The 12,661-nt window shown below is 40.8% G+C and overlaps 1 protein-coding gene across 1 annotated transcript; it reads right to left on the bottom strand.

The window, feature by feature from the left end:
- Positions 1-4,952: 4,952 nt before the first annotated feature.
- Positions 4,953-12,439, bottom strand: LOC124259328. The gene is made up of 4 exons (XM_046693450.1): positions 11,080-12,439; positions 9,152-9,277; positions 8,117-8,244; positions 4,953-5,785 (listed from the first exon to the last, which is right to left on the bottom strand). The coding sequence occupies exons 1-4, from the start codon at positions 11,423-11,425 to the stop codon at positions 5,636-5,638; spliced, it is 750 nt and encodes a 249-aa protein (XP_046549406.1). The 5' UTR covers positions 11,426-12,439; the 3' UTR covers positions 4,953-5,635.
- Between the last annotated feature and the right edge of the window lie 222 nt (positions 12,440-12,661).

Genomic DNA, 12,661 nt, shown 5'->3' with positions numbered 1-12,661 from the left:
ATGACAATAATCTTTTCAACGTTATGAATTTGTTTTCCAATATATCAATTCATGTGTAAACAGCACCGATAAACAATATGGAATATGTTGCACAATTTAGTTCAGAACAGTTGACTGAAGTAAGTGGCTACATTTACGCTAGTGAGTCTAAACTTTTGATGGGTAGATATTTTAAGATAACATATGTTATATATGTATACGACTTGTTCATGGTCCTATTGATACTTTAAGATTATTAATTTTTCAGGTATTGTCATTGTTGATGTGTCATATGCCGTTTGTTTATTCCAACTGGTTACCATTAGCCTTTCAAACCATACAATCCAGTGATTGATATTATGAGTGTTTATTGTAATAGTGTACAGTGCCAGTATTACTCTTTTGTATGAAATATAATATAAATATGGTATGCACGTGATGTGGATTTTTATTCCCAAATTAAATATTTTTACAAGGAATGTTACGAGTGCTGATTGATAATATCTGAGTCTCGCATTGAAGGTGTACATTATAACGAAATCGGTTGTTGTTTATAATGCATGATGTCACAGAGGTTTCAAATGGACAACATGCGTTGCAATGAAACGTCAGTAAAATAAGCAGGGGTCATTTGGAAAATGAATACACTTGAGGAATGTGCAATGATAAAGTACTTGTAGAAACAGGCTTAACCACGAATCAAAAACAAAAGATATAAGACACACGTGCAAATCCATGGAGATGTGAATACCTGACGGGGAAGTCCCTCACTGATTTACGGAAGAGAAGAAGGTAGTAGACTTAAAGGACTGTCTGGAACTAGAACGGCACAAAATGGTAGAGAGCGACCAGAAAATGTCTCAGAGTGTTATTTAAATGAGACTACATTCCGTTACATAGTAATCTTGGCAGTGGTGAAAGAATCAGGTCACAGGTTCCAAAATGTCTAATACCTGTCCGAAGCTGATCCATTAAGGTTCTTTCAGCAGTGTGTGACTACCGGTATAGACGAGAAACCTGCTTTCATTATTTCAATCCTGAGTCCAAACCAAAAAATAAAACAATGGAAGCATTTTGCACCGCCGCTAAAGAAGGCAAAAAATGTTCAGTAACACTGATAGATTATCTCCTCGTGTTATTAATGATCAAGGTATCCTTCAAAAGGCCAGAAAATACACGGTGTATATTGTGCTGCTCTGTTTAGGCACTTAAAGGAGGAAATCAAGACTAGGAGATGTAGGAAACTAGGACAATGTGGTTCGATCTATCAGGACAATGTGTTGATGCCACACCCAGTCACCACAATGGCTACAGTCACTGGGTGTGGATTTGAATTACTCCAGCTCGTATCCTTTTTTCTTGGTCCATCCATCACCGTCAGACTTCCATATGTTTCGAAAATGAGGACAGGTCAGATAGAAAACATTTGGACGGCCATGAGAAGGAATCTGACAAACCTATGATGAAATCACCCAACATGGTAGTGAAAAGTTACATCTTACGCACATTATTTATAATGGTCAAATCTTTTCTGTGTGAGGCTCAGAATTTATCAGTCACCCCTTGTATGCCCGGTGGATTGTTAACTGTCTTCATGCCTAACGTTTCCCATTGCCATCATATCATTACAATCTGAGTGAGTGGGTGTTTGGATTGTACTCCGTTTATAGCATGATTCCGTCCATAAGACTCTAAATACTATACTGGATCCAAAACGGGTCAATGTCAGTGTTAGTTAGAGGGAAACGTAACATGGAAGATTATACCTGGTGAAACAGATTTATAACTTTGAAAACAGTTCGGCTTATAAGAAAAAATATCTATGTGGAAGCTCACATATTGTAGCGTTTGATCCAACATGTAAGTATTAGTTAGAGGGAAAAGTAGTAACAAAGATTATACCTGATAAAACTGATCTGTAATTTTGGAAACACTTCTTCCGATAAAAATAGCTTATTTTCACTTACTTATTTTTATTATAGCTTATATCCAACACGGGGTTAGTGGGAAAAGTAATTAGTAAGATTATACGTGATGAAATCGATGTATATAGTTCGAAACACTTCTGCTTATAAAGAATAAATATCTATGTGGAAACTCACAAACTGTTTTGGATCCAACAGGAATTAATTAAAGTGTTAGTTGGAGAGAAAAGTAACATGGAAGATTACACCAGATGAAACAGATCTATAACTCTGGAGACACATCTGCTTATAAAAAAAATAAAAATAATATATGGCACTTGATGAACAATCGTTTCAAGTGACATGTCATCAATAGTTTATGTCAGTGTGGTCTTTAGAGTGTATGGATATTTATTGTTTTCTTTCGTTTTTCCTTCAATTAGAAACATTGATGAACTGTTCTACTGGTGCTAAAACAATGCCATCCATTACCTGTCTCAAGCTACCTATGAGGAGGTAAACCCGCTAGTCATGAGCCACGTATGTTTATTTTTTCTACAACTGTATATGAAACTATCTGAACTCCTTCATACTGCTGAATATTATGCAATTTGTACAATTTTGTGGAATTTGTATAAATAAAACTTTTTGACATTATTCTCTGTGTATTTTTATTAAATGGCCAAAGGAAACCTCCTACATTTTGGAAACATATGCAGAATAAGTCTAGTTCAAAATGTTCCACCATGAATGCTTATCGAAACAGAAAATCTGAAATATATTTGTCAAAGTAAATTTAGGATCATCAGTGAGTCAATATGATTTCGAAAACTATACACAGGTAGTGAGTGAGTGAGTTTAGTTTTACGCCGCACTCAGCTATATTCCAGCTATGTGGCGGCAGCCTGTAAATAATCAAGTCTTGACCAATCCAGTGATCAGCAACATGAGCATCGATATGCGCAATTGGGAAACGATGACATGTGTCAACCAAGTCAGCGCGCCTGACCACCCGATCCCGTTAGTCGCCTCTTACGACAAGCATGGGTAACTGAAGATCAATATTTTAACCAGGATCTTCACGGGTGTATACACAGATAGTCAATAGGTCTTCCTAACATTGCACAGAAACCAACATGTCAATTTTAATCAAACAGATCATTATGTATCGCTATGATTACCGTCCTGTTTCCTTTGCTGTCGTTTAGAATCTTTTCTCTCATGATATGAACGTAGCAATTAAGCTTATCTTAGTGTCATTAGTATACATAGGGATGAACGTTATTAATCATTAATCATGATTTTTTTCTCCTCGTCGCTTCAGTTTTCACATTATTTCGGAGTTGTTGTCTTTTTTCGAAATTTACAGGTTTTTGTCGTTAATTCCATTCTCTTCGCATAATTGCGTTTATTTTCTCTCCTTATTTCAAGTTTATATTAAAATAACCGAAAAACCAACTCTTTTCCGTTACTTTGGATCTTACTGATTATTTCAGTTACCAACACGACACGCTGGAATATACTCAAAGGCAACAGTTACTGTGAAACACAAACAACAAATGAAATCAATGTTAAACGATTCCTTTAGCGAATGACATGATATTATATGGAAAAGGCAAAAGTTTCAAGGTATGATAATGAACACCCGTCCAAAAGAACAGCGCACCTGGCACATGCACCAAAACAGAGCCTGTTCCAAGCTTGTCCATGGGGTCAGTAGCGAGTGTGTCCACCTTGTGCATTCATGCAGGCCTAGCACCTACGCCTCACTGGGGTCACTAAGTGTCGATGAACGATCAGAGGTCAGGATAACACATTAACATTGTTCTCATGAAGATACTGCTGTACAACTTCATGAATGTGTGGACTCGCGCCATCATATTGAAATGTCACTCAACGGATGTTCTTTTGCAAAAAATGGTAAAGCGGCCATTTGCAAAATCTCCTCTTGGTACCTCGCAGCATTCAAGTTGCCCTCATTCACAATCATTATCGTCCTTGCTGTAACTGTTATCCCAGCTCAGATCATACCGACCCCATCTCCAAAAGGTTCCCCTTTCAGAGCACTCGGCCTGATGGTAACGTTCACCTGTGCGCCTCAAGACTCGTGTCCTTCCATCAGGTTAAGATAACATTTCTGCACTCACGTGCTCCCATTGCATGGTTGTCTGCTCAACTGGAGACGTCGACGTCGATGTTTTGCCGTCACAACTGGCCGTCGGTCTTGGCATTTTGCGGGGCGGTGGGGTAGCCTAGTGGTTAAAGCGTTGGCTCGCCACGCCAAAGACTCGGGTTCGTTTCCCCACATATGGGTACAATGTGTGAATCCCATTTCTCCACAGCCAAATGTACACCAGCAAGCAGAATCTACTCCTATATGGGATACTTAAGGAAAAAAGAGGACCTATTTGGGGAAAAAGAGCCATATTCAAATCTACGCTATCAGAGGCGGTAAACACTTCTTGCAAACACTGAAGTTGCCATCAAGCGTATCGATGCACGCAGGACAGAACCAGCCATTAAACGCAAGGTGAACCTATGTGTGTTGAAGGGAGGGAGGTTAGTGTGGTGGCAGTTCAGCGAATCGGTGTGTGCTCTTGAATGTGAAATAATGTAAGAAACTGGTCATATTTGAGGTTTAGGGTGAACCTATGTGTGTTGAAGGGAGGGAGGTTGGTGTGGTGGCAGTCGGATGCGTGTGGATGACGTTGAATGTGAAGGAATGTATGTTCATACGAGGGGTTTTATGCAGTGTGGCATAATGTATGGGTACGTACCTCTGTGTGCATGGGGGTTGTTGCCACTGCATGATGGCTGTTACAGTATGTGTGTTGACGGGATGTGTTCAATTTTAATATTATCATGGTTTTTATCCTTGTTTTCTTGTGTGTCGCATAGGTTTAATGAGGCCAAACTTTGTACCGGAGTTCGACACATTGTAATAAACAATTTTTCTTTTTTTCTTCTTTCTTTAATAACATCAGCATGACTCATTGAAGAGTTAATTGCTTCACATCACTCAAGTGGAACAAAATGTTTTTTAAAGGTTTATTTACGTAACCCAGCTATAGAAAACAAAAGGAATAGCTAAAGATTAAATTACTTACTCCACTTTTACAGAACAAAAGAAAGATTTAGTCATTTACATACTAACTATACAGATCTAACGGTAATCATTAAACATTCGTTACACAACACGTTTATGGAAAAACTTACTGGTCATTATATAATAACACACCACTTATATAGAATAAAGGGTAATGGGTAACGATTTTATTACTTATGACACAACAACATATATACCTAATGATAAGTGTTAAGGATTGAATTGCTTACGAACCACTGCTTGAGATCTAACTATTTGCACAATATGTACATGGACATAAATGAATCAAATAAGAATTTGATTTCAAGGCACAAATCACGCTAGTTTTCATTTGAATCAACATTTTAAAAGATCATTTATAGAAAGATCAAATGAACCTATGTACTATTCCCTGGCTTGTACTGCCGTGGTTTGTTTGTTGTTTCACTCCGCACTCAGCAATATGGCGTCAGTGTGCACATAATCGAATCTGGACCAGACAATCCAGTGATCAACATCATGAGCATCGATCTACGCAATTGGGGTACGATGTCATGTGTCAAGACAATGCTGTAACAAATATGTGACACCGCTTCTCTAATGCATAGAGTGCATACAAGGATGTTATTAGATGACAAGTGGATGCACGTTGCCCAGAAGTAGAAGTCTACGAGTGCCCTGTACTATATACAGACATAAACCAAGATCCTCCACATATTTGTGCTACGTCCCCAGCACAGAGCCGTCCGCAGTTGTTCTCATCATATCGACTTTGATCAGCTGGGATGGAGTTGCCACAAAAACACTGACTGCCGGCCTGGAAACAAAAACAGATTCGTTTAGAATTATACTATCCCAAAAAAGAATAGGATAGGCCAGAAATCTGTTGCGAAAATGTTGTATTTTCAAACATGTATAACTCGTCTACAAATTGACTTTAGGACATGATTTTGTACATCAGTTTTGAAGAGGGTAATGTCTATACTACCAAGTGGATAATTTTAGATAACGGAGACGTTGAGCGCGATGGTGACGACGTAGCACGGTCCCGACATCGGGTCTCCTGGCTCTCAGTCCAATCTCTCACAACAGTTTGACCGGATATCCTCTGGCTGCTGTGCTCTCACCCGTGGCAGTACGATCACACAAATGTAGTACCCGGATGTACAGATCTTTGACGGCAGCGGTGACTCGAAGTCTGCCTGTACGGGGACGGTCATTTGTTATACCTGTTTGGTTGTAACGAGCTGCAAGCCGTGATGTCGTACTCAGACTAAAATTCAGACGCCTGGCAACAAAAGGTTGGTAACCTCCAGCGTGCATTCTTTCAATGGCGATGTTCCGTATCGCAGCGTCAAAGCATGGCGTAGTGATTTGACCTTGAAACTCCTTCAAAACGAATGCCAATTTCCGTAAGTAATCTGGATTTTTATAGCCAGACAGTGCATGCTCTTTGCTGCACAATTTCAACTGGAAGGTGATTTCTGTTGCTTTGTAGCGATGCCTGTTTAATCCTTGTAAGAATTCTCATCAAAATCAACATTTTCAGGTAAAGTCGATTTTTTACTTGTGCAATTGTGTAAAAGAATGTTATCAACACTTTTGTTACATATTTTGACGATTGTTTGAACACAATAGGTAATTAATAGATTTAAAATAATACAAAACGCCTATGCGTGTCTTTTTGGGGATAGCATATGTCAGAAGGAGAGGAAGTATTTCTGGACATTAGTGGGACTTCCCATCTCAGGTGAAGAAGCACTGAATTCCCATCTGTGAACAAAAATGTATGTCTGGACATTAACGGGACATCCCATGTAAGGTGAAGAAGCACCGTTGCCTGCCTGAGAACAAAAAAGTGTTCTGGGATATCAGTGGGACTTACCATCTAAGTATAAGAAGCACTCAAGGCCTACATGAGAGCGAAATAAAATAACAAAAATCTCTGGTAATTAGTGGGACTTCCAATCTGAGGAAAAACGCACTCAACGCCTATCTGTGACCGAAACAGCATACGTGGTAATGTTACTTCACATCTAAGGACAGGAAGCACACAGTGCCTATCTGTGACCAACACAGTATCTCTGGTGATGTTACTTCACATCTAAGGACAGGAAGCACACAGTGCCTATCTGTGACCAACACAGTATCTCTGGTAATGTTACTTCACATCTAAGAACAGGAAGCACACAGTGCCTATCTGTTACCAAAACAGCATGCTTGGTAATGTTACTTCACATCTAAGGACAGGAAGCACACAGTGCCTATCTGTGACCAACACAGTATCTCTGGTAATGTTACTTCACATCTAAGAACAGGAAGCACACAGTGCCTATCTGTGACCAAAACAGTATCTCTGGTAATTGGCTGAAATTCCCTTCTAAGAATAGGAGCCGTCAATGCCTGTTTGTGAACCAAAAAACCCCAACATTACTGGTAATTATAGGGACGTCCCATCTCAGGATAAGATGCAATTAAACAAAAGTACATATACGTCGGCTGCTTATTCTACAGTACAACCAGGTCGCGTTAGTCCGGTCCCCGATAATCCACAATTTCGGACATTTTGGCGTAGTAAGGTTAAATATTTCTGAAGATTCTGCTTCTTTAAACGGGGCAAGAAGTGCAAGACTTCAAAAATGTGAGGAAGCGCTTTATGTTTGGACAAATGAGTGAGTGAGTGGGTGAGTTTAGTTTTACACCGCACTCAGCAATATTCCAGCTATATGGCAGCGGTCTGTAAATAATCGAGTCTGGACCAGACAATCCAGTGATCACCAGCATGAGCATCGATCTGAGCAATTGGGAGCCGATGAATGTGTCAACCAAGTCAGCGAGCCTGACCACCCGATCCAATTAGCCGCCTCTTACGACAAGCATAGTCGCCTTTTGTGGCAAGCATGGGTTGCTGAAGACCTATTCTACCCCGGATCTTCACGGGTCTTTGGACAAATGAAATGACCAGTAAAAGTGCATGTGTATTTTCTTTTGTCTCTATCAGTCAAGTCAAAGGGAGGTAACTCTACTGCAGTGTGATGTACTGGACTTGTTTCACCAAAGCGAACGTTTCACTATCCGAACATTTTTTTTATGAAAAACGGCACTGTTCGGATTAACGAGGACTGACTGTATTCAATGTGAAACATACCTGAGTAGCGGCTAGTCTGTATCCCTGTGTTGTACAGTACGCTATACACACTTCTGGTGTCATATCATTCCTGAAATATGGGTGAGGCAAAACACGGGTCGGGTAGTCCCTATAGCAGCCCAGATAATCTGTAATAAAAGAAGGTAAAAATATATTGTTTGGCTCTGAGTTTTCAGCACAATGACATGTGAACTTGAAATCAAGTTTTGTAATCTAAACAATCCTGGTAATTAGTGGGACTTCCCATCTGAAGAAAAGAAGCACTCAGTGCCTATCTGTGACCGAAGCAGCATACCTGGTAATTAGTGTTACTTCCCATCTAAGGAAAAGAAGCACACAGTGCATATCTCATTCTCTTCCCACAGAGGTTACTCCTGTCATATCTTCCTACGTAACCTCTGTTCTAATACGGCCCTTTCATGGTGTGAGCGTTCAAGACTCGTGATTGGAGGCAATCAGATGTAGTTGTGCAATCAGCGACGTTGTTTCAAAAGTGATCATTCGCAAGGCCTCGGTAATTTCCGTATGCTTCGAGAAAACTAAACCTCTTCCCCTGCGCGATGCGCAAACGTTTCTTCTAGACAGAACTCAGTCATGTTAAGGCGGATCAGTGGCGTTTCCATCGCCCTCGTTGACAACGGACAAGCTAGCCATTAAACGTCTTGTGTGTAACATCAACACAAGTCCCCGGCAGATTGGGGATATTTGTGGCCCCACATTTGCTTGTGTTAGTCAAGTTGAATCTAAGTCGATTTAACACGTGTTCTGATTGGATAGAAAGAAGGGAGATACTTCGTGTTGCGATCTTTTGCCGCTAGGGGATTTTACGAGAACCGGGAAATATGGCCGTATTAGAACAGAGGTTCGTAGGAAGATATGACAAGTAACCTCTGTGGGAAGAGAATGTGCCTATCTGTGTTTTAGAATCATCACGATTTCATGGTCATCGTATCGCATGGTCACAGTCATTGGATTGTCTAGTCAAGACTCGATTTGTTTGGTGCCTAAAGTTTTGTGACTAAAGTTTGGACTTACTTGAATCGCATGACCAGGTATCTGTAGAGAAGTTGGATCTGCATTTACAAATTCCAAGCAGGCAGACTGTTCCCATTGCCACACAATCTGTATCACTCCTGCAAGTTGCACCAACCAGATTCTCCCCTTCAGCAGATAGAAAGTCGACGAGATACGCAGTTAGAAGTGTGTATACATCTATATACACTTCAAAATAATTAGGGGAACTTCATTTTTAATTTGCGATTTAAAAAAAAAAGGGAGATATATCGGAGTCAGTTAATGTTGATATGATAATAATGAATGTTTTGAGAGTGCATCACCACATGCACTTCCTCGTGATCATGGGCTGTAATCGCTCTTGAAAGATGATTGGTGTATGTGTACGATTTCAAACAAATACAAACGGCTAGACAGACTGACTGACTGACTGAGTTTGGTTTTACGCCGCTTTTAGCAATATTCCAGAAACATCACGGCGGGGTACACCAGAAATGGGCTTCACACATTGTGCCCATGTGGGGATTCGAACCCGGGTCTTCGGCGTGAGGAGCCAACGCTTTAACCATTAGGCTACCCCACCGCTCCACAAACGCCACTCACGATATAGGGAATTGAGATACGATGAAATATGTCAACCAAGTCAGCGAGCCTGACCACCCGATCCCGTTAGTCACCTCTTACGACAAACATGGGTTACTGAAGATCAATTCTAACCCGGATCTTCACGGGTCGAGAGACTAATTGGATCGAGTGGTCAGGCTAATTGATTTGATGCATGTCATCGTGAACCATTTGCTTGGAATTTCTAAGTCACACACCGGATTGTGTGGCTTGGGATGGGTAAGTTTCAGACCTGCGTCGTGAAGCTGGGATATTCTCGGATACAGGGTTGCACAAACAACTAGCGACCAGCGTCTAACTTTCAAAGAAAAAATCATATAACTGCCATCTACCACCTTAATCATATGTAAGATCCATCTGCAACTTGACGTCACGACATTGCTGAAATACTGCATCAAATCACTCACTCATATAACTGCATCCAAGCATACCAACCCGTGAAGATCCGGGTTAGAATGAACCTTCAGTAACCCATGCTTGTCGTAAGAGGCGACTAACGGGTTTGGGTGGTCAGGCTCGCTGACTTGGTTGACACATGTCATCGGTTCCCAGTTGCGCAGATCGATGCTCATGCTGTTGATCACTGGATTGACTGGTCCAGACTCGATTATTTACAGACCGCCGCCATATAGCTGGAATCTTTCTGAGTGCGGCGTAAAACTAAACTCACTTACTCCAAACATACCATAATTATTGGTTTGAATAGATCCTTAGATAGCTTGTGTTTTGGTTTGTTGTTTAACGCCACACTCAGCAATATCCCTTCTATATGGCGGATCTCCGTAAATAATCGACTTTGGACCAGACAATCCAGTGACTGACATACTGAGCATCAATCTACGCAACTGTGATGACATCTGTCAACCAAGTCAGCGAGCCTGACCACACAATCCCGTTAGTCGACTCTTACGACAAGCATGGGTTACTGAAGACCAATTCTAACCCGGATCTTCACCGGTTCCTTAGATAGCAATCACTTATTAACTGCATCACCAAAGACGCATAATTTCAAATTTGTGTCCATATCAGACAATATCCACTTCAGCGATATTTTTTATACATTTTGTTCAAATTTTATTTGCTTTGATTTATGACCCGTGAAGATCCGGGTTACATTTGGTCTTCAGAAACCCATGCTTGTCGTAAGATGCGACTAACGGGATCGCGTGGTCAGGCTGTTGATCACTGGATTGTCTGGTCCAGACTCGATTATTAACAAACCGCCGTCATATAGCTGGAATATTTCGGCGTTAAACAACAAACAAACAAACAAACAAACAAACCAATCCCTTGATTTATGCTTTCCGTCATGCCATAACACCTACCTTTACATGTCAGGTATAGTTTGTTGCCCGTTTCTGTCGAAGTGTTAACGAGATGAGGCGACGTGAACGTGGACGCATGTCCCCGACAAATATTGGTGTTGGAGTTGAATTGAAAACTGAAACACTCGGTGTCTAAAAGACAAAGACGGAAACAAAACTGTTGGTGTGGCGCCGATCTTGACCACAGATGATTGTCAAACACGACGAGGTTGTCAAACAGCTTTGAGTATTTCACCAGACATTCATCACATTGATCAGATGAGACATTGTATGAAAACAGAACCATCATAATCACCAGCTTTGGATCGTAAGCATGTCTTATCAACCTTGGTGACGAAAAGGCCATCTTGTGGGAGGTTCGGTCTTGCCTTTCCTTGTGAAATAGGAATTATACGAATATTTTGCAATTGCTAAACCTTGTCCGAGGAACTAAACCTTTCGATCAGTAGCAGCCCTTTCCTTCAGTAGTAATCTTTTTCCCCCAGTAGTATCCCTTTCCACTAGTAGTAACCCTTTCCCTCAATATTAGAGGGAAATAGTGCATACGATACCCTCAGAAGTTAAGGAAACTTGTCTTCAGTATCTGTGCAAGATATGTCCTTTATGTTCAATCTCTCCTCAATACCTGTGCCTCCGATATTCTCAGAAGTTCAGGAATTTTGTCATCAGTATCTGTGGAAGATATGTCCTTTATGTTCAAGCTCTCTGTGACTCCGATATTCTCAGAAGTTCAGGAATTTTGTCATCAGTATCTGTGCACGATATGCCCTTGATGTTCAATCTCTCCTCAATAACTGTACCTCCGATACCCTCAGAAGTTAAGGAATCTTTGTCGTCAGTATCTGTGCACGATATGCCCTTGATGTTCAATCTCTCCTCAATAACTGTACCTCCGATACCCTCAGAAGTTAAGGAATCTTTGTCGTCAGTATCTGTGCACGATATGCCCTTGATGTTCAATCTCTCTTCAATAACTGTGCCTCCGATACCCTCAGAAGTTAAGGAATCTTTGTCGTCAGTATCTGTGCACGATATGTCCTTGATGTTCAATCTCTCCTCAATAACTCTGCCTCCGATACCCTCAGAAGTTAAGGAAACTTTGTCGTCAGTATCTGTGCACGATATGCCCTTGATGTTCAATCTCTCCTCAATAACTGTGCCTCCGATATCCTCAGAAGTTAAGGAAACTTTGTCGTCAGTAGCTGTACGAGACACTTGATATATGTTGATTGTCTCCTCGTAGCAACGTATACAGTGCCTGCATAACAATGTTCTCGGATTGTGTAATCTACCGTCGGTGCTGGCGATGTCAATTATGCAATTGGACACGGCGTATGCTCCAAGTATTCCTGTCAAATGTATAGCTTGTGTTTCTCGAATCCATGTGCTTCCTTACCTACTTGATGCGTGTACATGTATTGCATGCAGTCTCAAGATCCATTGTATGGATTTGTGTCTTTCTCACATCTTTTGATCCCTCTAGCGACCATGCTTTACATCCCATACACTACATCGTAAAAACAGACTGCCATAGTTAATCCATGACAGTTTGCGTTTACTTAGCGATTATACTTTTATTTAA

The sequence above is a fragment of the Haliotis rubra genome, unplaced genomic scaffold, assembly GCF_003918875.1.
Source record: "Haliotis rubra isolate DU_JTF1 unplaced genomic scaffold, ASM391887v1 Scf718, whole genome shotgun sequence".
NCBI classification, from domain to species: domain Eukaryota; kingdom Metazoa; phylum Mollusca; class Gastropoda; order Lepetellida; family Haliotidae; genus Haliotis; species Haliotis rubra.
The sequence above is the reverse complement of the archived record's forward strand: the minus strand, read 5'-3'. Positions and strand labels throughout refer to the sequence as shown.

Excerpts from the sequence above, each read along its gene's own strand:
- LOC124259328 (XM_046693450.1), bottom strand. The coding sequence starts at position 11,425 with ATGGCCTTTTCGTCACCAAGGTTGATAAGACATGCTTACGATCCAAAG. Across the intron at positions 9,278-11,079 it reads ACTATACCTGACATGTAAAG|GGGAGAATCTGGTTGGTGCA; the intron begins GTAGGTGTTATG and ends TATCTGCTGAAG. Across the intron at positions 8,245-9,151 it reads TACCTGGTCATGCGATTCAA|ATTATCTGGGCTGCTATAGG; the intron begins GTAAGTCCAAAC and ends CTTTTATTACAG.